The sequence below is a fragment of the Anabas testudineus genome, chromosome 11, assembly GCF_900324465.2.
Source record: "Anabas testudineus chromosome 11, fAnaTes1.2, whole genome shotgun sequence".
NCBI lineage: Eukaryota > Metazoa > Chordata > Actinopteri > Anabantiformes > Anabantidae > Anabas > Anabas testudineus.
This window is the reverse complement of record NC_046620.1, coordinates 12,763,769-12,790,230: the sequence shown is the minus strand read 5'-3', so window position 1 is coordinate 12,790,230 and position 26,462 is coordinate 12,763,769. Positions and strand designations below refer to the sequence as shown.

General features: G+C 41.0%; 1 protein-coding gene across 3 annotated transcripts in view; it reads right to left on the bottom strand.

Annotated features, from left to right (window-relative positions):
* Window positions 1-26,462, bottom strand: part of ctnnal1 (catenin (cadherin-associated protein), alpha-like 1) — a 40,957-nt gene that overhangs the window by 7,300 nt on the left and 7,195 nt on the right. For all 3 annotated transcript variants that reach the window (XM_026349019.1, XM_026349022.1, XM_026349021.1), the window contains exons 2-10: window positions 9,665-9,854; window positions 6,365-6,552; window positions 5,413-5,532; window positions 4,083-4,172; window positions 3,683-3,853; window positions 2,694-2,894; window positions 1,637-1,723; window positions 1,217-1,375; window positions 681-773 (exon numbers count right to left, since the gene is read on the bottom strand). In XM_026349019.1, the coding sequence (XP_026204804.1) occupies window positions 681-773; window positions 1,217-1,375; window positions 1,637-1,723; window positions 2,694-2,894; window positions 3,683-3,853; window positions 4,083-4,172; window positions 5,413-5,532; window positions 6,365-6,552; window positions 9,665-9,854 (1,299 nt within the window). The remainder of the gene's footprint in view (window positions 1-680; window positions 774-1,216; window positions 1,376-1,636; window positions 1,724-2,693; window positions 2,895-3,682; window positions 3,854-4,082; window positions 4,173-5,412; window positions 5,533-6,364; window positions 6,553-9,664; window positions 9,855-26,462) is intronic.

Here is a 26,462-nt window from a genome sequence, read left to right as displayed (position 1 = left end):
GGAGTGCAGATATTATAAGTTGTTATGTAACAGTCTGGTCTCTAGTCTCAGCGGAAATCTGATTTTAGAGAGTTATATTTGCCAAATATAACTTAAAAAACAAGCACACACACCCCATGCCCAGCCCCTACAGTGTAGTATTTAATAGCCAATTACCCTCTGGGCCACCCCTCTATTACTTCGGGCAGACACAGTGAGATATCACCACTGTCACCACATACTGCAACGTTATTGATTGGTTGACCTTTGAACTTAGGAGCGGAGTCATTACTGCGGAGTCATGCGGGGCCTGACATTAGCGCAGCAGGACGGGAACATTCTACATTGCTGGATAATTACTGGCATGGATGGTTTCCAAGCGCAAACATAATTAGATCTGGGATAGGGGGACTAGGTGGACAACATGTTCTTAGCCATCTTGAATGGGTTGCAGGTGTAGGAGGTAGAGCAGAGAGACGTGAAGTCATTTGTCTATTTTCACTCCCCACTGTCTATGCAGAATATTACACAGGTTTGATTTTACTCCCTGACTCTCTGACATACAAAACAATAAAACTGCAGAATGGAACAAAATAGGTCTCAGCTTTATTTAAACTTAACCTGTTTAAACTTAGACATCATGATATATGATATATAAAAGCATCAAGTCATACAGAAAATGTTTGGGGAGTTATAGTTACCTGTGGACCAATGACATGGAAGGTCTCCTCAGCGTGTATACAGGTAATTTCAAGTGGCTCTGTCCCCGACACATGGCACAACAGCCGACAGGTCTGAGGTGGAACAGGTGACAGATCAACAGATTAAATCAAGATGCTTCTAATATTAATAGGTAATTACCAAATAATCAAATTAATTCAGCTTTTCTTCAGAAAATCTTTATATGTTCCAGTTCACACTGAACATTTCTGTTTGTTAGGGCCATTAGCAAAGATGTGACAAAGCATGCATGATGTTTTCTGCTTCGCATAACAAAGCCACATGTTGGCTTTCATTTTGGTCGAGGGTTTAAAGGGTACTCTACATTTTCATTCGTCTCAAGCTGTGTTTGCTCGCAAGAATAAGTGCTCGTGGTGTGGTACTGGTAGGACAGGAATTTTAACAACTCTTACTATCAACTCGGCCCCACAAAATAACAAGGAAGAAGTCTGGACAAATATATTGCTACCAAACCTCTCCCCGCCTTCCCGGTCCCTTTGCCCTTGTCCCTGCCTACCTCCACCAGCTGCTCCTTCTGCTCAGTGAGTTTGCGTGAATACTCGGCAACTGCCTCCAGGTTCCCCTCAGCACCTGCAGCTTTCAGAGCCCGCAGAGGCAACTGCTCCCCATGAACTTTGAGCAGTTCTGAGGCACGACCAACTGCCACCTTATGGAGCTTGAGGGGGAGAGCGAGAGAAATAGTAAAATATTAATAGGAGCGGATTAAGAAAGATAAGGGAGAGACATGAATGAGAGAGGATTTCTGTAGAGGTGGAGCACAAAGAAGAGAAGAGATGACACAGTGATGTTGAGTTGATAGAGAAACAGCCGATGAAAAGTGGGAAACCACCAACAGTCGCACAACAACTTAGTCCATCTATTAAGACTCCGAGAACAGACAGACAGGCAGACAGAGCAGAGGCAGGCTGCTGCTCACCTCACGTCTGAGGTCACTGACGCTCTGGCATGTCTTCAGGATGGCCACCTCCATGTCCTCTGTGGCCTCTTTGGCATGGGCAGACTGCTGCTTCGATGAGAGGGGGAGGAATAAAATGAAAGACACACATAATTCACAGTCACACACAAACACTGTGACAATATATAGATAAAAAGCTGAAATGGAGAATTCACTTTGCAGCATGGTTTTGTTTTCATCTATTGCTATCTATTACTTTCTGAATAAGGAAAAGAGAGTTGGGGTATTTAAACATGCAATTATGTGTAATCAAAAATGATATAAACTAATTCTAACATTTAAATATTGTACAACATCTTGTTTATGAAATGCAGGCAAGTCGGAATAAAAATGCAGCTAAATCAAATACATATTCTGCTCAACCTGCCACAATAACACGCAAGATTATTTGCACATTCACAAGCTTTCACTGCAATTTCAAAATACTGCAGCAATCTTGTCTTTTCAGTTCTTCAGATGACCTTCAATTGCAAAGACTAAATCAAACACTACTATACAATTATGCGGCAGCAGTCTTTCTGTGTGCTCAGAACACACACAAAAAAAATGTTATAAGCAACTGCAACATAATAACTTGTGCTCTATAAGTCCATCGATTCTGAAGGCCAACGAGACTAAATGGCAACAAGACAAGGAAGACTACATGATGTTTCTCTCTCTGCTGAATGAGCCTTAGTAAAAATGTTTTCAGGTCAGTTATTATGCTCTGCTGTTCGAGGAGGGATGTGTGCAAAGATTGTGAGTAGGCAAAGTGAATGACTGACCAGGGAGGGATCTTAATGTGCGTAGGCCTGTCTGCATAAGTTTCTGTCTGGGTGCGTATTGAACAACCCCACCCACGTCTCATCTTCTTTGTTTAAATAGCTCTGTGTTGAATCTGATTATTTTACTTTTCTTTTGTAGTTGTGTTACTGATAAGATAGTTATAATTATTACTATTATGGCGGCATATGTTTTTATGAATATTCCTGCAAATTTGTGCTCATCTGTGCAAGCGTGGCTGCTCGTGCCAACATACCGCCTCAACCCAGGCGTGCACCAGCTGCTGAGTGTCCTGGCGAGCCAGCTGGCACAGACCTAGGATGGCCTGCCGCTGCTCGTGGCTGGTGTAGGCCGAATCAGTGAAGTCCTCAGTCCGCTCCACCAGAGCCTCTAGCTGACTGCCCACACTCTGCGGTGACAAGGAGTACAGGCTCTCCCGCAGGCACTCCACGCTGGACTGCATGAGCAGGGAGTGAGGAGAGGAGGAAGAGGGTTGGGGAGTTGGGGAGTTGAAGCAGCATTTGAAGGACGGTTAGAGGAACAGAAAGAATGATGCAGCAACACAGAGGAGCTTTACTAATGTCAGGTGGGAAAAGACACAACATAACTTATTATCATTAAGCGCTTGACCCCATAATACCTGTGAATGACAAGGGGCGTGTACACAGCGCTACACAACATGGAAACAGTATGTCAAATACACAAGCACAAAAGCTAATCCATTTATAATCCGTTTTACCCTTCACTTTCCTTTTCAACAAAGGTCTGTGTTAAGATACTGCGATCGTGTCCAAGTCTTAATATGACAGGTTTATATAAGCTTTTAGTTAAACTTTGCCATTAAACTATTTATGAAAAGCAGTGGAAAAACTTCAGTTAAACAGTTTTTCAATGTAACATGTTTATTTCTTTCATTGGTCAGTGCACAAGGAGGAGAGAGAAGATGAGTCTGAAGGATGAAGGTTTTAACGGTGATTCACACAACGGCATTTATCACATCAGAACATGGACATGTCTGCCATGTTGACTGTCTGAGTCACATCTGAAGCTTTAACAACACAGTGAATACTGAAATGCTAATGCTGAAACTAAAAATGTATTTCAGACTACTGGTGCTACAGTATGTCTTATTAATATGAACTGACCGTGTAACTGTCATATTCAGAAAAAACAACCCCTGCCTGCGGTCTCTCCACCTTACGTCAGACGAGCATCATTTTAAAAAAGTATCATGTCTCCTCCTACCTTGAAGTCCTTGATGCCATTGTAGATGCTTGCAGGAAGGACCCTGTTCTCCCCACAGCTTCGTGCCTCAGTGACTATCTCGATGACCTGCTCCAGGGCACAGCGCATTCTGTGAAACACGGCGTCTTTGTTGATCCGCGCCGACTCACAATCTGGGTGCCTCAGGCAAGTCTTTGGAAGGAATTCAATGTGAAATGTCAGAATTTGTGCCCTCCTCTACTCTTATAACCTTCTATCATTTGTATTTTTTCAACCATGACTACTCATTAGGTTTTTATTATTATGTGACTTAGGTTTGACTGTTGACCACAGCATCTGAGAAACCTTGATACTGAACTTAAAAGGACATAAGGACATAAACCTTGCCCTGAGGTCCAGTGTTGTTGGGCCAAAGGTTTACCTTAGAGGCTGTGAGGAGCATCATGGTGCATTTCTCCAGAACTGCTCTGGCTGCTGCCATCCGGGCTTTCTTCTTCTCATCCTTCAGGTCCTGCAGCACAAACACACACATACCAGATGGTTATGGGTGGCTTTACTCCAGTTACTACTACTTAGAACTCTCTGTGTGTCCAAGGGACACTGGGCATCAAAAGTATTCAACAAATCTGTTTCATGTTGGTATGAAGAGACCAAGTGTAAACACACACACAAAATCTCAATCAAAATATGTTCTCCTATAACAAGAGATGCTACCAGAATAGGAACAAAGATAAAGTATGTTTGAACTGCTGCATCCTGCTATATGTATGCTAAACAAAATAGCTCAAATTAGTAGATCAGGGATTTAAAAAAGGCTGCTGAATCAACTCCTTTCCAATGCACTTGAGTTTGTGCTTGCCTGGCTTAAACAGATGAAGATGGTAGATTTTCTAAAAGGCTGTGTGTGTTTGCATATATGTGTGCGTGTGCATAGGAGGACACGAGTGGGAGTGAAAATGACAAAGATAAAAAAAAAAAGAGATAAAGAAAACAGGGTGGAAAATGAGCAGAGAGCAATAGCTGCAATGAGGAGCGTTGGAAAGAGACGTGATGTGTGTGTCAAAACATGAGTCCTGATGAAATTCAGAAAGAGGGATGGTCGATCCTCCCTCCTTGTCTAGCTATCGCAGCCGTTGCACTTTACATCAGCTTCTGCAGGCAAAGCGCTTTAGCTGCAGAGGCTGAACATATGCATCAGAGTAGGATTAGAAAACTTTGACAGCAGCAAAGTTTCTCTGAAGCTTTGAGCAAAAGTTTAGTTTTGCAAATCAGCTACAAATACTGCATATTGCAGGAGGAGACAGATCGCAGAAGCATAGGTCAGTTCATGGCAGCACTGAATCAGAATGTGTATGGCTCAAGTCATTGATTGAGCAGATACAGAAAGAGATTTGGAAGAAGAGAAGCTGAAGTCTTATTCGCAGTTTGACTTTTTTGTAAATATTTGACACTTGAATTATTGATTTGTTTTGTGTTTCAATGCACATTCACAGTGTAGGAACAGTGGGTTTCACAGTCTGCCTGCACACTATGACATTATGAAATCACTGCTTGTTTTAAGAGATACATTTACACAAACAAAAGGTGTTCAGTGTTGCTGAAACAATGGGACAAAATAATGTGTGTTGATAAGCACACTATATATATATATGTATACAGTATATACAATACATTTGGTAGAGATATTTGAAGTAAGCTGATGCTTTTGACCGTCCAAACAGAAAAGCAGGGTATCTTCAGATGCTACTCACGTTCTGTCGGTCTCCTGTGAGGTGGGCAAACTCCACCATCTCGTTGCCAAACTGGCTGAAAATCTGTACAAATTCCTGGAAGGTGCTGACTCTTTCCAGATGGTCAAGGGTCACCAGGACCTGAGAGGAGTGAGAAGATCAGAACACTGTGCGACCAGGAGACATATGGCTGGTGTTCTTTTAGTCCATCCATGCTGTAACAACCTATTTCTGTTGTTATCTGGATATAGAAACAGCCGGGATGCTTTTATGTTTATATCCAAAGAGTGTATCATCACTTTACACTGCAAACAATAATAACATTTATCAGTAATATTGCAGTATTATAGTTTTTTACACTGTGTTTCTGTAACATCCATTTGGTGCATTAATAGCTCCGTGTTGTGTAATTATATCAGTGATATCCCAAAATAAAAGCAGCAGATTTAGTAGATCCTAACCTGCATTTTAGTTAATAGTAGCCCATGTAGCTGCTAATTTAGCTGCTGAGGGTAGGCTAACTGGCAGTGCTAACACTGCAGCTTTTCTCCACGTCAGACAATGAGGAGGAAGACGTGTAATTGTGTTTGCCTGTAATGGAGAACAGGGGGCTGTCGACTGTCTGTCCAAACGAGGCTAACCAGTCATGATTAGGCCCCCCTGTTTCCATCCTTGGCCCGGTCTGCAGCTACATTCATATCACGCTGTCTGTCTAAGAGCGGAGCCAGGTACGATGAAGAGGGACGGGCTCTGTGTTTTTATGTGGTCGCTAAATGTGCTGCTTCCCTTCAATTACCTCCAGAGTACTCTTGCAGAGAGCCAGGCCTTATCTATTAGGAAATAAAGGACTCAGGGTGCAGGTTGCCTAGATGTGTGTGTGTGTGTGTTTTTCTACGTGTACACTAGTGTGCGTGTGTGTGTGTGTGTGTGCAAGAGGAAGAGATTAGAGTTACCGCACACTAGTGTTTCTTACCTTGTTGCGTGATGTGATTATCTGTTTGATGACGATGCGGTCGGCTAAGACCAAAACTTTAGTGACTGAAGAGAGAAGCAAGCGTGCAGCTTTCACCATCCCCGTCCTATCACTGAACACTGTAACGCGTCCATCTGACTGACACGACAAGGGTGATCCCACATCTGTCAACTGGGCTATGGCATCACCTGAAACAGAAGAGAGAAGGGCACAGTGAGGCTCACCTCTGACTTTTGGGGAGTCATATTATATAAGAACAATCTGAAACGACCAAACGAGAGCAGCCAGACAAAGTGACTTGTTATTCAGGCTCCTGAATCATCAAAGAGCTCAGTTCGTATCAGTCGCGGAAAATGACTTTTGGTTTGGCTTGAAGAAATAGTGGTTAACATTTAGAATATTCAAAGAGTATTTTCCCAATTGGGGAAGCAGGCCCGGAACATGCTGGAGGGTTTACATATCCCATCTGGCCTGTGAGAGCCTTGGGACCCCCCAGGAAGTACTGCAGGATGTAGTTGGGCAGAAAGACCTCTGGGCTTATTTGCTCTCCCTGCTGCCACTGAGATCTGGACCCTGATAAGAGGCAGACAATTGATGGATGAATGTTCAATTGATCATTTACTAAATGCCCTCTGAGGCTGTTCAGATTGCACAATGTCATGATGTTCTTTCAATCTGCTACCTCTGGGAGAGCATATTTTCATTCTCGTAGTTTGTTAGTAATGTGAACCATTTTTGCAGTTCTGCCCTCAAACATGTCAGAGCAAAGTCATACATTAACAGCCTGTGCAAATAATCTTCACACACTCCAACTGTTTCTATGTTCTTCTAACCTGCTCAGATATAAAAGAAAAAAACAATGTATAGACATGGAAACTTATCAATGAAATAGCCCTTTGCAAAATGCCCATAGTTAAGCATGACAGGGAGGAGGACAGAAAGGAAGGGGAGGGTCTTTATTGGGTCTAGTTGGTGTGGCTGGTTATTTAAAAGAGGCAGCGCAGGCGAACTGCATGAATTGCATCCGACAGGCTGCTTTTCAGTGCCAGCTCTGGTAACCAGTTAAAACTTCACGGCCCGGCTCACAAAGAATGCTGCTCAACCCCCCTGACACTATTAGGGTGGAAACCACCTCTTTAATGCCCTCATTCAAATCTGAAAATATATTATATGGAGAATGAATTCTCATTATAAGTGTAAAAGAGATCCCGCTGGTCTTTTTGTTATCATCAGTATGTACTTTGTATGTTCAATTCACAGTGCGGGGTGTGGGTACAGTAGGTTCACCACTGTGATCCAGACTGAAATATCTGCTTTGATAAAATTTGGTTCATGTATATCATTTGTGCCTATTACTGCGCACCTGTAATCAACATGTGTTCCAGCATTTGAGCACATTTAAACACACATCCTACATACATAGATCTGCTGTAAATGTACCCTCATCCTAACAGTCTTGTAGGAAAAGGAGAAATGGAAAACTTGTAAATGTGAGAATGACACTGACAGACTGAGTGAAAGGGACAGCGACAGAGATCCTACACAGATTGCCTCCACTGACCTGCCTCATTTGATCTCCCCACTGCCCTGATGATGGGTAACATCTAATTAAACTACTGCTTTCAGCTTGCCTTTATTTCATTCATTATAGCACAAAAGGCTGAACGCTGCCTGATTAAACTCTCCCTTTGGCTAGGTATTACAGAAATGTCAATCCTTTGCTAACTAGCCTTTCTCTCTCGTGGAGGCTTAAAGACTTAAAAAGAACAGTTTTTTTTTATCCCAGAAGATGTTTCCATCATTTCAAAAATGGATACAGACCAAAAAACTCTTTTTTTTTTTTTTTTAAATAAAGCAACACTTGCCTGTCTTGAGAAGTGCAAAGTGAAAACTGTGAAAACACACAGGGATTTCACTTGGCCTGCCCTATGCACGCGCATTCACATTTCTCTCGCAAGACTTTTCTCCTCCTCCCCCCAGCACTCTTTTTGTCTGAGTTTTAGCTGTCTTTACAAATCAGTGCTGTGTGAGGATTAAGCACTTTCTCCACACAAGCCGGTTTCCCCCTTCATAAACCTATTATCACAGTGTTGTGTCTAAATTCTTAGCCAGTGAGATATAGTTTCTGCTCCCCTCTCTAGAAGGGTAAATGAGGCCCTTGTTTTACCTTATAGGAACTAAGTTGATAGAGATGAATAAGAGTTTCCCACAGGAAGCGGTGCCAAATAGCAAAACAAAGAGAAAGCTGACAGAAAAGATGCAGGGTTGATGCGCGTGCTCGGTGTGTATTTATAGGCTGCATCTTAACAGAAAATGTTGAAAATGTAGAAACACTGAGACAAACACATTTCTGACAAAACCGTCTTTCTGTGGTTCAATAAAAGCTGACAGTCCCACAACAATGATGCACACTTATTTCTCCACACTGGCTGTCACCCATCCCAAAACGCTTCATACTTCTTAGTCTCGCTCAGTTTTCATGCTTAATGTACCCAAACAGATTATATGTCCAACTTTGCAGGCTGATGGAGTGCACATTGGGCAGGACTTAAGACTCCTAATACATATATTTTTGAGTGAGTAGGAAAAATACAGAAATACAGACATGGGGAGAAATTCAAACCCTCCATCAAATAGGCCCAGCCGGCCAGCAGGTTCAAACCCTAGAAAAAATTAGAAGTCCTGACCTCAAGCTGAGAAATGTTGAAACACATAAGTAATCTATGAGGCAGGCAATATTGGGAAAACTACAACTCCTTCAATCTCACCAAAAGCCTGATACATAAAGTGTCCGAGACCCTATCAGAATCTATTATGCAGTGCTTTCCAAGCCAGTGCAGACACATTCATTCCCTGCCTCACCACAGCGCCCTTAGGTGAAGACGCTCTTTTTTCAGCCTTTGCTTCAAATCTAATAACAACAAAGTCTTCAGAGCACTCTGGAGGTCCCCTAATGTAATACAATTTGACACTCAGGCTGTCCAGACTAATCACAATTTGCTAAAATTTGATAATACTGTGAAACCTGAAGGTGATACTTTATGAAAGGATCACAATTTGCTTTTCATCAAATAGGCACTGATGAGGAGACAGTTTAATAGTTGACCCTCTGTACCGACTTCTGAACATCGTAAGGCTGTGGCTTTTCTTAGGACATGAAAATATGACATGCATTATAAAGAAGCATTTAGGCTACAGATGCCTCAGTATTATCACAACATAAAATTATAACCACAGAAATAACCGTCTCCTCCAAAAGAGAAACACTGCTGCACTTCAGTGAAACGCGATCTTGCTCACCTGCTCTGCGAGCCTCAAAGCAGGCTTGACCCATCTCATCTTTCAGCTCTTGGTTCTCTGTGGCGATCGCCTCGCCAACGGCGACGAAACGTCCCACTGCCACGCTCACTGCCTGGCCCACCCTGTGTATGGCTGTCAGGGTGCGCTCCGACTTCTTTGGCTTGTCTTTGTGGTTGATCAGAGTAGTGATCTGGAGGAATGTGCGGAGAAAGAAAAGAGAGAGCGGGATGTTATTTTTTTTGCATGAAGCCAAAAATGTCATACTTATACCAAACTTCATATTTCTCACGCTTTCTAAAAAGTTTAATGCAGTTCAACTATGAGCAAAGCAGCAGCAATGACTTGTTTACTTGCAGGGTTCACAGTTTGGGAAATTAATCATGTTCTATGGTAAAGGTCTGTAACTTTTCTCACATACACAATCTAAAAAAAATCTGGAGCTGCATCTCGCATTTATTTTTCTTACAGATTAATGCAACGATTATATTTAACGAGATAAGAATTTCAAGATAAGAAAATAATATGAAAATAATTCACATTTGAATTATTTAATTAGCCTTTAATTTGCACAAAATCAGAACAAGCAAGACTCTCAATTCTGTTCTGTACTTAACATGGTTAGATACTGTCCAGTTACTTTCCAAGATGAAGATAATGAATCTAAAAGTTGTATGGTAGCACAATGCGACACTAGAATCATAACTCTTGTTCAACAGTGAGAGTATGCTGTGTGATTATATCCAAACAATATCTTTGATGAAGGAGCATACTGAGCTGTGAGCGCACACTCCATTTGCTTATCAGGAGAGAAGAGTTTCCTGCCAGTACGGCTACCAGTGTCGAGATAACAGCTTGCGTCTAGCCTTCTATGAACAGAGAGAAACTTGTCTAGAGCAAAAACACGAATATCATTAATACGGCAGCTCATAAAATGGAAAAGAAGGAGCTGCAACAGACACGGCAGATGTTGACATGCACACACTTCTTCAGTGACATACAAGACAGTCCACTGCTGGGTACGCAGGAAAACACACACACAATTCAGGTGGGGCCTCTTAGTGATAATTGAGAGTATCAATTATAAATGGTGGAGCCAATTATCATCAATTATTTATTGATTGCTTTCATCCTCTCCAACTGTTGTCATCGTGGGTGTGAATTTCTGTGTGTGTGTGTGTGTGTGTGTCTGTCAAACCATCTGGGCCAAGGAGTGTTGGGTGGTGATTTTAATTGGTCCACTGCAGGTGGTCCTGGTAGGGAAAGTTGTACAGTAAATTCAATGTGAGCTACAGAAGACACAATAGATCAGCTAAGCTCAGACGGCTGTCTGAACTAGCAGGATCCTGACACTGGAATGTAACACACTCTGCTGTCACATTATTTTTTTTTCTCCACAAAAGTAAATTAATGAAACCCTTTGAAATGTGTTCAGACATATGCAAAGACGCCACTACATCTAACCCTCACAAGCCATGGAAGATCAGAACCTACAAGGAAGCAAAATACACTTTGAAGGCGGTCACTAAGCAGACTGTCTTCTTTCACTGCTTGCAGCATGCCCCGACCTGCGACACTTGCATTTTTTTCCGCTATCGGCGTTGAAAACGGCGCGTCCTATATGTGACTAACTTATGTTTTCCAAAAGTCGCCATGATAAATCTCTCACCATATAGCTCTCCCAGTTCTTTAATGCTAAAGGCAGAATTACTGAGTCAGCGAACATCCGGAGCTGCTGCCTGGAGAGATGTGACCCACATTAAAACTGTACATCAGATACTGTCCTTTGTCAGTCTCATCAAGTATTACTGAGTTGCGAAATTCATCACCCTGACAACATGCTTCTAAAGATTTAGTTTCCATAGACTAAAGCCATGCTAGAAAGGTTCAAAGGGGTCAGCAAATTTCAGTATTAGATTATTTGCATTTTCTAACTTAAACTGTTGATCTATATGAAAATAGCAGTAACTATGTAAATAAAACTGACTGTTGACAGAAAAATATCTCTGCACTGTATTGAAGTTCTAATGGTAATTTAGTTCAGTCACTGAAAGACGTGGTTAAATCTTTCATTACCGTGAACATTGTAATGTGTCTTCAGTCTTGGTTTCAGACCCACTACACCCCTAGTATATACAGTATAATATTATTATATAATATTGTTATAATTCATGAATGTGAGACATAGAGAAAAGAGAGATTAGGCAATATGAAGAGCACACAGTGCGAGATGTTTGTTTCTACAGGTCTCTGGACTTGCTTTGTCCAACCAAGAAGGGACACGAAGGTGAAAAAAAAGCTGCAGTTGTGTCGTTGTATAAGAAAATGCACAATACTGTAAATTCATATAAATGCCACAAATACATAGTTCATATGAACTTAATACCCTGGTGCTCTCTCTTTCTTCTACTCCACAACTCATCCTTTGTCAGTTCCCATCTCCCCACTTTTATTCAATATGTTAAAATGAGTTGTAACTTATCCATTTTTTTCCTCCACTCTTCATTATCCGTCAGACCATTGTTCTGTAGCAAAGATCACCACCATGAAAGTACCCTTAAGGCACTACTTTTAGTCCATCACTCATCACTTAATGTATCACTCTGTCTTTATTATCTCTGTATTAGAGCTTCCCTTCCTGTGAGCCCAGTGTTTTTCACTGACTCATCCACACAGAGTAGGACACTACTGAGAAAACACCAACTGGCTATTATGCAGCCTAACAGAGGGAATTAGGGCATGGTGACACATGATTCAGACCTGCATCATAAATGGACTGGATTTAAGCGTCATGTGGGCCACATGACTTTGAAAAACACAACTGATGAACATATATTAGATGTAAAATAAAAGTTTCTGCACTTTTAGGCTTTTGAATTTTCTCTGCAGGACCCAGATATTGTGTCTTGTTTACAACTAAAACAGTGCAGCACAGTGGTGCACATGTTTTTGTAATGTCTGCAGGGTGCATGTATGTCTCAAAGTAGGAAAAGGCATGGATGTTTTCCCAGAGCACTAGTGCATGCAAATGGTGACACTCATGAACACTCACATGCTGGCACTGATCCAGAAACTAAGAGGAGTGGGAGTATGAGAGAAGACGGTAGCCTGTAAGTGTGTACATGTCTGTGGGTATACAAACAACAGGGCCTCTGTCAGAGTAGTGTGAGGCTCCGAATGTGGAGAGGAAGAGAAAGTGACAAACAGAAGCAAACAAAACAAGGTCAAAAGCGACTGAAAGAGAAAATCAGACTACTTCCTGTGTGAAAAATGCTTCTCCGACGCTTACAGAGTTGAGGAGAGTGAAGTTAGTTGAACAGGTTTAAGATGGTGTGTCTGCGAACACAAACAAAAAGTCAGAGGGAGGGAGAGAGCGCAAAGAATAACACTGCCAGGGATTTCCTCCATTAGGGATTAGTAGGTGGGTACATTTACTGGGCTGTGCAAACAGGAACAGAGCAGGGTGGAGAGAACATAATATTGATACAGTGTCATCAAAAGAGACGGGCATTTGTGTTTATGTGTGTGATGAAGTCTCATTGAGCAGAGACAGAGAAAAGTTCAGAAAAACAAAATCTTTTTTACAAGCACATTCTACATTTCTGCTGGTTTCACAGTAACAAATGAGGATTTAATGGCTTCCGAGAAAGTAAACACGTGTTAGACCTAAGTGATACTAAACAAAATGCACTTTAGTAGGTAACAAAAAATGCAAACATAATCATATCCAAGAAATATATTTAGCAAAACAATTCAAACTTTAACACAAATATTAAATCTCATCTTCACACAAACAGCTACAACACAACTTTGCCCTAAAGTATTATTAAATAGAAAGATACAGATTTTGACACTGGGCTCTCATCTGTACGAACACTACACTAGAGGTTCAACACTCAGCTCTGCTCCCTCTCAGTGAAGCTGTCTTTAGGCCAAAGGCATGTTTACTGTTTTTTACAGTCTATTCATTAAAATGTTATTTTAAAGTCTTCACATCTGTGAACCAACTCTACCAGGCTGCTGGATGTTGCCGAATACTAGCATGCAGCCCAGAGCTTTGAAAAGCCACCAAGGATTTACACAATATTAAAACTGTGAAATAAGCACAAATGTTGCTATTGGAGGCAAAATCAGACTTCTGACAGATCTGGATATTAACAAAACTAACTGAACACTTCCACGGCTTAAGAAAAACATGTACTCCGTTGTGGTTTGGTTGCGTTCCCTATGTCATATCAAGAAAGGGTTGATGTGCAGAAAAAGAGTTTAATATACAATCTGAAATATCAAATATGGAACTAAATATAGAAGTAGGCTCCATTTTTATATATTCATGTATATAATGTATATAACATCATCACATGTCAGTTTCCTGTTTTTACTCACACATGAACGTGGCAGAGCCCTGTTGTCCTGTCCTTTCACTTCTTATTACTTGCTCTGCCAGTAACGCAGCTAGTCAATTCCCAAAAATTCACCTCTCATCTCTTTGTTGTCCATAATTAGGAGGACGATTACAAGGCTATAAAAACCACATCAGCAGCTCACTCCGAGCAACACAATACACAAACCGAGCCCACCCATTGGCTAGTAGGAAATCTAGACTATCACCTCAAGGGCACAGTGGCTGACAATAAATCAGCAGGTAACAAAAGCTGGAAACATTTGTGGCTGCCTCCCATGGCTACTGGCTGAGATTCACTTTGTGGCAATGCTGCGAAAACTTTTGCCATTAGCAGAGTCATTCTTTCTGCCGGTTTCTATCTGTTCTGACTCTTGGATTGTACATATGTTTGAATGTGTAGATAAATCGGTGTGTTTGAGGGAAAAATCCAGTGTATGCAAAACAGATGAATTGAAAGCCACTTTTCCAAGGGCAAATTTATGTCATTCTTGTCATTTAATAACAGCAAGAAATCCAAACAAAGCCAGAGAGATGGGGCTCTTATTAAACACATAGTGTAGCCATTCATCACAATAATTGCTTGCTTGGCAAGTGTTATGTTGCCCTGCTTATTTGCTTAATTTATCTGTGATTCTTTTTAAGCTTCACTTGGTCTGAAGGTGGCAATAACAACTCGGTGAACTTTCTTTCTGGACCTGTAACAGTGAATGTAGAGAAGCAGCTAAAGTGACGTTCATCCATTATTATTCAGGAACAGTGATTCCCGTATGTGTGGATGTAGCACAGTCCGGTTTGAATTTACCCTATTGCTGTGCTGCTGGATGTGTTTTAGTAACAGTTTTGTGCATGGGCAGAAAATAATTGGACAGTAGTTGGTGTGAAGAGAGAGCAACGAGGGAGAAAGATACATAAAGTGAGAGAGGTTATATGTCTTGGTTGTGTTTACTTGCTGATCAGATGAAAGGATCAGTATTATTTTTTCTGTGTGACTTTTCCTGTTTGTCCTTGTTAATGTGAAAAAAAAGGCTCCATCTGTGGAAACTTCAGCAGCTTCCTGTGTCTGTGCACCTCAGACTGTCACTCTCATTACACAAAAACTACAGCATATGGATCACTTTGTTAAAACAAACAAAAAAAAGGACCACTTCCAGGTCTCATTTAGGCAAAGAACAAAGGGTTCGCTGTTGCAGTGGGAACTTCTCTAAAAAGAACGCCCTGATTTTTTTGTCTTATCTGGATTTCTCCTGGAGGTTTAATAGACATTAGTTTTATCTTCCACAGGATCTGAACTGCGCCCTTGAAAATGCCTAGTTTGTGTTCAGTCTTTACTGATGCAAGACAAGGCATTGCTGACTGTTCGCTGGGGACTGCTAGAGGAAAAAAAAAAAAAAACATGAGAGGAAAGGGATGAAAGTTGCACAGAACATGCACTTTAATGGTTGAGCAAATTCCTTCCAAATTGGCCGAAGCAGACAGGAATCCGATCAGACCGGAGAAGAGAAACAAGGAGATGAAAAAGGAGACAAGGGAGTTAGGAGGCGAGTGGATATAGAAATATGGAGTGAATGGAGTGAGAGAATAAAGAATAGGATGTCAGATCCACATGACACATTGTCTTGTTTCTTCCTCAATGTGTCTCTGGTCTCATCCTTCTCTCTTTCAAACTTCCCTCCCTCGTGACTTCAGCAGTCTGTCTTCTTCTTTTTACCTTCATCCATCTCTCCCCTAGCACTCTTCTGTGTGCGGTTAGTGATTCAGGTCTGTCCCTAGAGCCAGGCTGCTGCAGTACAGTGTAGTGTGGTACAGTACATTAACAGCTTGCAATGTTTAAGCTGCACTCTTTGGGGTAAAACCGTGTGCAGAGCACAGCGGAAATATGAAAGTGTACAGCTGCTACACCATCCAACTACACTGCAAAAAATATTGGTATAAATATTAGCTGGAGAATATATGTTGTTTCATTCCCCGATGACATTTTAAGTGCAGAATGTTCACACTGGCAACATTTTGAGAAATATTGCCAGTTTTCTGGAGACAAAGTTGTACACCACTCTCAAACAATAACATTAGTAAAATAAACAAGGCCAGTGACCAATTTAGATCCACAATGACTCATGTCCTCATCCAGTAAATGCAAGCTGCACTTGGAGTCACCTAATGGGACAGAATAACTTAAAAAAAGTTTCCTGTAAATGTATAAATGTAACTTGTTAAATCGGAACCACAAAGAAGCTGTAAGCTGAACCACATCCGCATATAGTCTTTGCTGGTCATGCATTCTTTACGAATTTGACTGCAGAGCGTTTTTTCATTTAGTTTAGTATTCACACCCTCGACAAATACCTGCAGAAACGTTTGCACACAAATAAACTTATATGCACTTGACACATTGCAATGGTTTTGCATTTGTGTGCATTCTGCAGCTTAAAGACTTAAACAGCTGCAAAGATCAAAAGACAGAGAGTAAAAGAGAAAAGGCCTATGTCTTATGAGTGCAGACAGACTGTGCCTGTTGTAATGAACCTGAGGAGGTCACAAAGAAAGCACCAGCATCATAAATCTTTTCTTGAAACCAACTGACCTTAGATCAGTTGGATTTTGGAGGCCCAATTAAGGCTCCCCAAACTGGTGATAACAGCCAGTAGTCCTGACAGAGTAAGGCTGCAACTTGTGAAACTTACATTCTTGCTTCCTCTTTCTTTTGCAGGCACACGTACACGCACGCACACACACACACACACACACATCGATATTCTGCAGCGCCACATTCCCACACACAGTGCAGTGATTTGCAGTGGTAGCTGAAAATCGCTAAACACAGATGGTTTTTACCAGTAAAGGAGATAATTCCAGAGAAAACATAGTCAAATCAGTGCATGACTATACAACCACAAGATGACGGGGATAATGCCAGCTGAATGCCAAACAGAGAGGCAGAGAGGGGAGAAGGGCACAGCACACAGAGGAGGTGATGGATGTGGGAAAACTACAGAGGCCAACAGATGGGCAAGCTGACAGTCCCATAGCGTAGCCAACTGACAGATTCTTGAGTATTTATGTCCAAAGGGCAAGCACCTCCCTCAGCTTGTAAGATTTTCATTACATCCTTACTGAACTGTAACTCCTGTTGCATGAAAACAGTGCATATTTATATTTATATTTTGTCTATCTTGAATATTGCAGCATTATGGTGCTATTTCATGTAACAAGTCAATCACAGCAGAGAACCATGTGATGTGCTAGTGCAGTAAACAGGCACAATAAACATAGCGGATAAGAAAGACAGTGACATGACAAAGGTTACAGATCAGAAAACACTTGACACGAACCTCAGCCAATGTACAGCGGCAAGAAAAGGTGTTTTGCTTTTGGAATTTCATTGTTTTCTGCATTAATTTGTCATAAAATGTGATCTGAATCTGAAATGTGATCTCTCTTAGAGTCGTTCCATAGCATCTCTTTTCGGTTGAGGTCTGGGCTCTGACTTGGCCAGTCCAAAAGGCTACTCAGGCTCACGGACACACGAACAGCAGGTCTGATAGACAGTAAAGACAATCTGAACGTCATACCAGCTCGAAGGTGAACGAGTTTGTATTTTTATCAGATTGTACCAAATTGGAGTTGAATGAGAAAAGGGCACCGTTTGGCCTTCAAGCTTTGGCTCAGCAATCAGAGCTGACATTTGAATATGTGGACAGGCAGAACGAATTCACAGCAAATATCCGTGAGAAAGGTTTTCACTGATGAATAATAACTGGTTGCATCCCCGTACATATAACCAACAACTTGAGAGGGACAAAGAGCAGCAATAGAGTCTTAGGCCTCTCAAGTGACTCAGAATGGCACACATTGAGTCTCTTAGAGATGTACCGTTGAGGCCTTTTATGCAAGAAGTGAAAGAAATAACATTTCGAAACAGTCAACAGCAACACAACAATTACCAGTTGTGAAGAGATAATGACTACATTTATATTTATAAAACCAATCTATGAAACCAATCTTCTAGAAATACGAGCAGACACAAAAACTCCTCATATAAAATAGTCAAATAATGTATCAGAATATTTTAATTTAACGAATCAAATAATAATTAAACAGGATGATAAGTCTGTCCAGATATTTGATTAATGGTGTTTGGAAAGGATTTTTGTAGATGTAAGAATGTTGGTATGGGGCCTCTGAAGGGAGACAGTTTTTAAAACATATTTGTTTTTGCAGAAGCTTGTTATGTATGTGTTGTATTAGATTCTGAGACTGCACTACACAGAAAAACGGTTAAGTTGACACTGGTTAAACCATGTCCCCTGTTTTTTTGACCGCTGTGGCATGCCAAGGCCGCAGTGTCTATACAGTTACACAGCTCTACAGTAGAGAAAAGACAGCCACTGAAACACTGAGACACAGGCACGCATACACACACTCTCTGTACTCAACAGAGCACAATACCTCTTTTCATTCCAACTTGCTCACGTAATTCTCTGGATAGGAGGTGGGAGGGAGACTGAGAGAGACAAAGAGAAAGTCAAGGAGGGGGTCAACCAAGGAGAGGAGATATGTGCCCTGAACACAATGTGACTGCCGGGTCAAACTCCCTCTGGCTGTTCACCTGCCCTCACCTGGGGAGGGATCTAGGAATGCATGCTGTGGGGTCAGCATCAGATACAAAGCACTGCGAGGTGGTAGCTCACCTGGGCCTTGAACCGTACACACAGCAAGCCTTTCAAGTTCTGACAGGGTCTACTCTGTGCCCTAACTATTTATTGTATTGAGGAAATAGCTGCATTAAACGTATTTGGAAATGTTCATCTTTTTATGCACTGTCCAGGACGGATGTACATTGTTGTTGGTTTGAAGGCCCCATGACGCGAAAGCTGATAAGCATATTAATGTATCTGTTACTGATGTTTGAATTATGCCTGAAAATACTGAATGAAAGAATCAAGAATAACAAATAATCTCTCAGGCTTTCAATGCCAAGTTTCAATACCTTCCATTTTTCAAATACTTTACTTCAGTGGCTGCTCAAAGGGCACTGTCCATGGCACCCTGACGACAAACTGAACAAACTTTTTAATCACTATTCTGCTACAGACCTGGGATTTCAGCAACTCTCACTGTGCATTTCCACAGTCAGAGGAGTAACATGATTTGCCAACTAAACTGTCGTATCTGTTCTCTTTGCAGTTAAATCTCTGCAGGTGACTGTGACTTTCCCATTAAAGCTGAGGTGGCATCTAACCCTTGAGTAGTCAACTGAAATGTTTGCTCCAGGCTCCTCGTATGACTCACAGCGTAGCAATGTGTCAAACACTATATTCTTTCTGTCCTGTTCCAGCTTTTGTCGCACCACGGAACAACAGCAAGCGCTTCTGCAGTGTGTGCATCATCACTTTTTTTTTTTTTTTTTTGATATTAAGCTTCACCAGATTAGCTGAGTCACCAATGAGCCACTTGAATAAAGTGAAAATGTAGGTTTGTCTCACTGGACAAAGCATTTACAACTATTTTACAATGACCATATTAAACTGAAAATATTTTTAATGCTGATAATTCAGAACTGCTTGGAGGATATAGACTGTACGTATATAGACAGTATGTCAAATGTTGGAAATAAATATAGTTTCCATCTGCTCTGAGCCCCTCAGTTGCTTCCTATGCAACCATTATCACTGTGAAGGGCAGTTGTTATATTACAGCAATCTGACAATCAACGTCTGCCCACGTGTATGCAGAGAAGCCAAGACAGAATTGATTGTAAGGTTGGCACACCGTTGACAAACCAATAAACTCGCCTCATATTTTCCAAGGGACCATTCACTGTCAAATAAACAACAAATATAATCCCACTTATTGCCTGGTATTACGAGTTGGCATCGGTCCTTGGTGCTCTGCCACAGTTGAAGTGTTCATAGCCTCTCTAAGACGGATTTCCAAAAACAGGGATGGAAACATGGCCCAAGGCCTCCCGATTACTTTTCTGTGAATGTTTCACATGAAAAGAAGTATTCATTTCCAGGGCTTGGTAGCAGACTGGCTAACCATTCATGTGTCATAGCAGGGTAGTGTTTTCAATCAGGAAGTAGAAGCTAAAAGCAAAGCAGAACAGGCTGTGTGGTACCCGGTGCTCCATCACATCTGTCTAAAAATAATGGGAAATCTATCAAGTCTTAACTGGGGCCATTCAGCGTGCTGAGCAGATAGTTCTCTAGAGTCACACTGACCTGAGCCAGTTGTAGTTTACAGTGTGATAAATCCTGACAAGCCAAATCAAATCAACCTTTATTAAAACATCCTTTACTTACTGGTAATGTCCATAGTTCGCTTTTATTACAATGAAAGCCTAGCTAGATATTTGAGTGAAAGCATTACTAAATGAAGTGAAAAAGAACATGAGAAAAACGGGGCCTCGCTGACCTGGTTTGTTACTGCGCTGGCAGTAACACATAATCTCTCTTGAAAGCGGAGCATTGCTACAGTGTAATCAGTCAGGCTGATATGAGGTGCAGGAAGCCTAGAGGAACCAGCAGCAGCTGATAAGAGAGAATGATAAAACTGGGAGAAAAACAGATGGACAGCTGCGATGAAGGGATAGGCAGGAGTATGGCAGAGGGCATACAGTGAATAAGGAAACAGGGAGGACAGTTAAGATAGAGAAAAACAAAGGGAGTGGTGGAGGAAACTGAGAAAAGTTAGTCATTACCAGGTCAGTGAACTGAATCTAAAAATATTTTTAAAGAAACCTTTCTCTTTCAGTTAAGAGTGACGTTGAAATAGATGAGATGAGACAATGTGTGTCATGGTGACCTCTGATTCAGTGGTCCTCGCTGGGGGGTAAACAAACACAAAATGGTTGTGGATCAATTTTTGCTCTGTTAACCACAATCCAAGGTTAACGAAGATCAGAAGGGGAGTAAAGGGAATTGATCTCTGTTTGCAGAGCACCAGACCATGACACAAACTACTGTGGTGGTTCACCTACCTTTACTGGTTGGAGGGTAGCAAATAAAAAATGAGATCACATCTACTTTTAATGTCAATTAGGTATTAACACAGTACTAAGAGGCATCCAACGGTGAAACCTATTATAGAATGACAGCTACTGTACATCTTAAACAACCCCCACTACCACTTGCACTTTCTCTACTGCTGTGCAGTACAACCATCAGATTTCCTGCCTATTCTGCGTTTACTATTAGGGCTATTTAAATAAATAATTACATATTAGGTAAAATATGACGTGCTTTTGTGGCTGAGAGGCTGATGGGAAGATTAATACCACAGTTTTTAAATAATGAATTTCACCCAGTAGCCAGTAACTTAGCATGAAGACTGGTAACAAGGCAAAAAAAAAAACCAAGTCACCTACCAGCATGTATAAAGCTGACCAATTAACTGGCTTCATATTTAGTGCGCAGTCACAGGAGTCAATTCAAATTTCACACTGAACAACCTCTTTTGGCCAGCTGATTTGATGCTGCTTTGAATGCTGGTAGAAAAATGAAATGTGCCTTGACGCAGAGGCGAAGTCAAGTGTGAAAAGTGAATAGATTTATGTAATTAGAAAAGGCTTTCAATGAGTTAAAAACAACACCAGACTGTTTGTCTACGTCATGATGATTACATAAATCACACTTTCTATAGAACATTATAGGTTTTCATTTTACCAAGATCCATCTGAGAGGTTGTAGCTTAAAGAGATATTTTCTGCTCTTGCTTTGAGCAAAACACAATACAGAGGAAGCCCCGCTGTCAAATAAATAATAAATCTATAAATCAAATATGTTTCCCTAGATGTTTCATTACTGTAGCACCAGCTTATATACTTGAGATTGGTTCAGCTTTTTCCTACCAGTGTGTGCGTGATGATAATACCGACACACCTAAAATGGTGGGCATATGCCAGCTGATGAATACCACTGACTCGCTATAAGGATGTCACGAATTTGTCATGTGTGGTGAATAACCAAAACTTGCATCGTGTGACAGTTGTGAGTAGGCAAATAATTGTGCCTTCAATGGGAGGTAAACGAGTGTGAAGCAAGTCGAGCCAGCTTGTATGTGAAAAATGCACAGAATGTTTCAGTTGGACCCACACGTGGATTTTACATGGATCTAACTATGATCATAGTGTAACCAAGGTCTGACAGCACTGGCATTTTTGATCTAAGTACATTTTCACATCTAAAACATAATATCAAAGACATCTCTAGTCCAGGAGGCCGTGTAATGCAGATCAGATCCCACCCACCTGGAAATGTACAGCGTATGAGATGACAAACTTCTCCAGGCTACACTGGGCTTGTTGCTCTATAGAGGACAGAGATGTCTGCCTCAGGATAAATATTTGACAAGAATATGGCAGTTGTTTAATTTGGCAAGGAAAAATAACAAAGGCATCAAAAGCAAAGCAGAAAAACATTGAGACATCACATATTACATCCATATGTAACGTCTCCAATCTGTCCACCTGATTCAGCTGCTGGAAACATTCAGAACGTCTGAACAGTATGCCTCTGAAGAAAGCCTCTGCCTGAATACTGAGGGCATATTTCATCTTACTACTTAAATAAGTAATAGAATATTCATATAATTGTATTAGGCAAGTAGTCATATTCCAGAAAGGAAAGAGGCAAATAAAACAGGAAAAACAAAAACAACAGGGAAGGATTTCATTTGCAGACATCCTGTTGATGAGCTTAAACAGAAACAAACTTGCAATTAATGATTAACTAAACCTCGTAATCACAAGGTACATGGTATTCAGTATAAGGTTTAAGAGCAGACAAGCTCCACAAAGTCAACCATGAAAGTATTTTCTCCAATAAGTTAAATAATTTAGATCAGTTTCACCTTTTGAGATGAAGCACCTTCAAAAGACACACGGTAAAAATTGTTAAAAAATTTACATAGGCTGTAACAAATCTTTCTCTTTGAAATCTTTGGACTTGCCAAAACCACATTGTGGCCAAGAGCATTGTTCAAACTTTGTTCTTGATATTTGAACTCAGATTGTGCTCTTGCCACAATTTCTTTGCACTGTTGAAACCTGATATGAATGCTCTTAAAAAAGACGAGGCTCCAGTTCCTATTGAGGTCCCATTGTGTTTGTCATTGTGTTCCCCAATTACCTCTGTCACGATCTCCTGGTCTGCCAGAAAAGATTGATGAGCATCCATGTAAAACTCAAAGAGGCAGAACTGTTAATCGATGCAACTTGTCAGAGATACAGTATGTCTCCAGATCCATCAACGCCCAATAGAATTCAGCTAAAACCAAAAGTCCAATTCAAGATAATTAGAGCCCGCATCCTCCCCTCATCATCATTTTTGCTGGCTCAGTGTGGAAGACAGGCCTCACAAGTTTTGACTCAAGTACACAGAAATGATGCAGCAGCCATTGCTCTAACGTTTGTCCCCAAGTCTCTGTCTGGGATGCAACATAGCATGGCGACAACAGCCTGCTTCAACAACCTCGAGGTACGAATGCAACAGCCAAGCTACTGGCATGTCGCCCCCCTCAGGTTAACGCCACACTGAGCCATATTTAATGACTGGGTAATTATATAAAGTCCTCAACAGGATAATCCTAAGTGCTTGCCAACTCAGCCTGGAAAACATTCCATCAGTCATCATGATGGGTAATTACAAGTAATGGACAAATAATAGTCTGCGGTGAACAGTGTGTGAAAGTGGCTTAACCAGGCTCTGTGACGGCCTCCCACAGCATTAATATGTTCTGCAATGTCTGCTAGGACGACACTGACCACATCTATCTGATGCAAGGGCAGTGGTTCAGTGAAAATATTAAAGTTTAATTTTATCAAATCATGAAGAAAAGTGACATAGAAAAATGGGCTTTGCTTTTGAGTTGCCTATCGAGGTCCAAATGAAATCTAAGTATCTGTGTCTGATGAAAGCAATGACATAATTCTCGTAAACTATAGGATTTTTACCCTCCCACTTTTCAAGGCTCTGAAAATATTTCACAGATGAAATAAAGGGAGATGGGAAGATAAGATGGCAGGTGTGGAAGAAAGTCAGCGTTACTGCAAACTATCCCCAGAAAAAAGACAAACCCTCACCCAGAAGGAGAAAAAAGGGCATTTCTAAGAATCTAGTTTTAAAAAGTGAATGACCCCATTAATAAATCAATGAAGTGTGTCAAACCAAACATCAAAACCCTCAATACAGGGAGACAGTGTCTGAGCAGGATGATTCATTGATGAAAGTGGTGAGCGAAAGAAGCGAGACAAAGTCCAATCCCCTCGAGGGGGGGGGGGCACTAACTCATGCATACCAGCAAGTACAGAATGCACTAAAGTCTCACCCTTTGAGACCTTTGTCTTTTGACCTCAGCCATGATGACCTTATAAAGAGTACACAGACACAATTTCAGAAACGTCTCGCACTAAAACACATTGTAGGAGCTTGAAACACAAGCCCTTGAAGGAATGCAGCCCCCTTGATTTCAGACAACATAATGGCCTGTTGTGACACACTCTTTCACACATCCACTGGGGCTAAGAGAAGATGCTTTCACTACATAACACATAACTATAATTCAAGAGTTCTGATGGGTCATCTATTCTAATCTCAAAGCAGTATGTAGTGCCTCTACTTACACACACATTCACAACTCAACTAATAATAAATACCACTCTCACAAGATAACTCTCATGACGTCACAAGTCGTTTTCCTATCATCAGCACTTGTTTTCAGCCCTTCAAATAACACACACACTCGAATGTCCAGAAAAAATAGAACTTTATTTATAGAAGGCGAGTGACTTAAACTTATTTATAGGGGTTGGCACTGTGAATATGTGTGTTTACGTACACACACTCACACACAGCTGTCATGCACTGGCTCCAGTCACCCAGAAACAGTGACAAGATGATAACGCCCTCCCCATACTGATAAGGCTATATATATATATTTATATATATATAGAGAGAGAGAGAGAGAGAGAGTACTTTCAGGGTACTGATCAGGAATGAGCATCACTAGAGTTGGGCGATACATCTGCAATAGGCTGAATCTGCATTTAAGTTTGTCTGGCCGATTTAAAATGTCTTTATATTTCTAAATCATCAACACTTAAAGCAAAAAAATGTGAATTGCAAATTATCTCAACAAGCAACGCTGGTGAACTAATTGATACATTTGGATAATCTAAAAACTTTCAAAATGCTGTGCATGTTCTTCATTATTTCTGATCTGCTACATATTCTATGTATGTAGTGGTCGTTTGAAAAAATAACTTTATGGTTCATTTAAATACAGCTACACCCTGTATTCCAACAAAACCTATTTATTTAGAGCATATCACCACTGTGTAATCCTATTAGTATGAAGTTAAATGAGATTGGCCTGTTCTGGGTACTACTAAGTCTTTTCACAATGTTTGAGATGCTACTGTATCAGCTTACAATGGTGCTTTCAACATTGCACTGGCTTCCAAAAACATTTCCCTGAAGATATGTGACGGTCAGACAAAAGACAGCATCGTGATCACTCTCGGGTATTCTATGTCAAAGACAGGGAGAGCCAAATCTGTCTAAGCTGGTCACAAACTGTTCCTGTTACTGTTCTTCAGAATAGGTGCACATCTGAGGATTATGTCTCAGTTTACAGCACAGAGGAAAAAGGGAAATACCCTCAGAGAAATCGTAAGACTGAGCTTCTAAGGTCTGTGCACTACCTGTAGCCACCGGCTAGATTTTCAGTTGGCTGCATAACTAATGAGGTGATACACTGGTTAGAATTAAAAACAGGGATAAGTGGGGAGAGATGAGAAGAAACTGAGCACAAGGCTGAAGACAGAGAATGAAAAAGCAGGGGAGTACAGGGTGTGACAGGAAAGCAAAATCAGGAAATTGGGCAAAGCAACAGAGGAAGGGTGGAAAGCACACAAAAACCTCATCAGCACCCTAAACTCACATCATAAAGTGAAGGATTCTTAGCTTGTCTACTTGAATGTTTTCCTTTATGGCCATATCCTGAAACCATTGCTGCCGTACAAGGTCAGACATAGTCAGCATGGGAAATGCAATGTACACTGCAATCTGTTAGGTAACTGCTAATGGAAATCATTTTGTCAACATTTACAATAAAATTGTATAGAAGAAAACCTCTCATATAGAGGACGTATAAAATATACAATGACAAGAAGGTTGGAGTGATACAGCAAACTTTAAATATTTGAAAAGTCTCACTATTCAGAATTGGAAAAGATAAGGAAATGTTTGGTATTCTGTGTTCTCTATGTCCTTCACGCTCTCTTTGTTCTGTCATGTCAAACCTCATCTCTTTAAAAGAACTCATTATCGAGAGGGGAGAAGTTCAAAGACACTAGAAGAAAGCAATTAACACATACAACTCAGACTGAAGAATTCC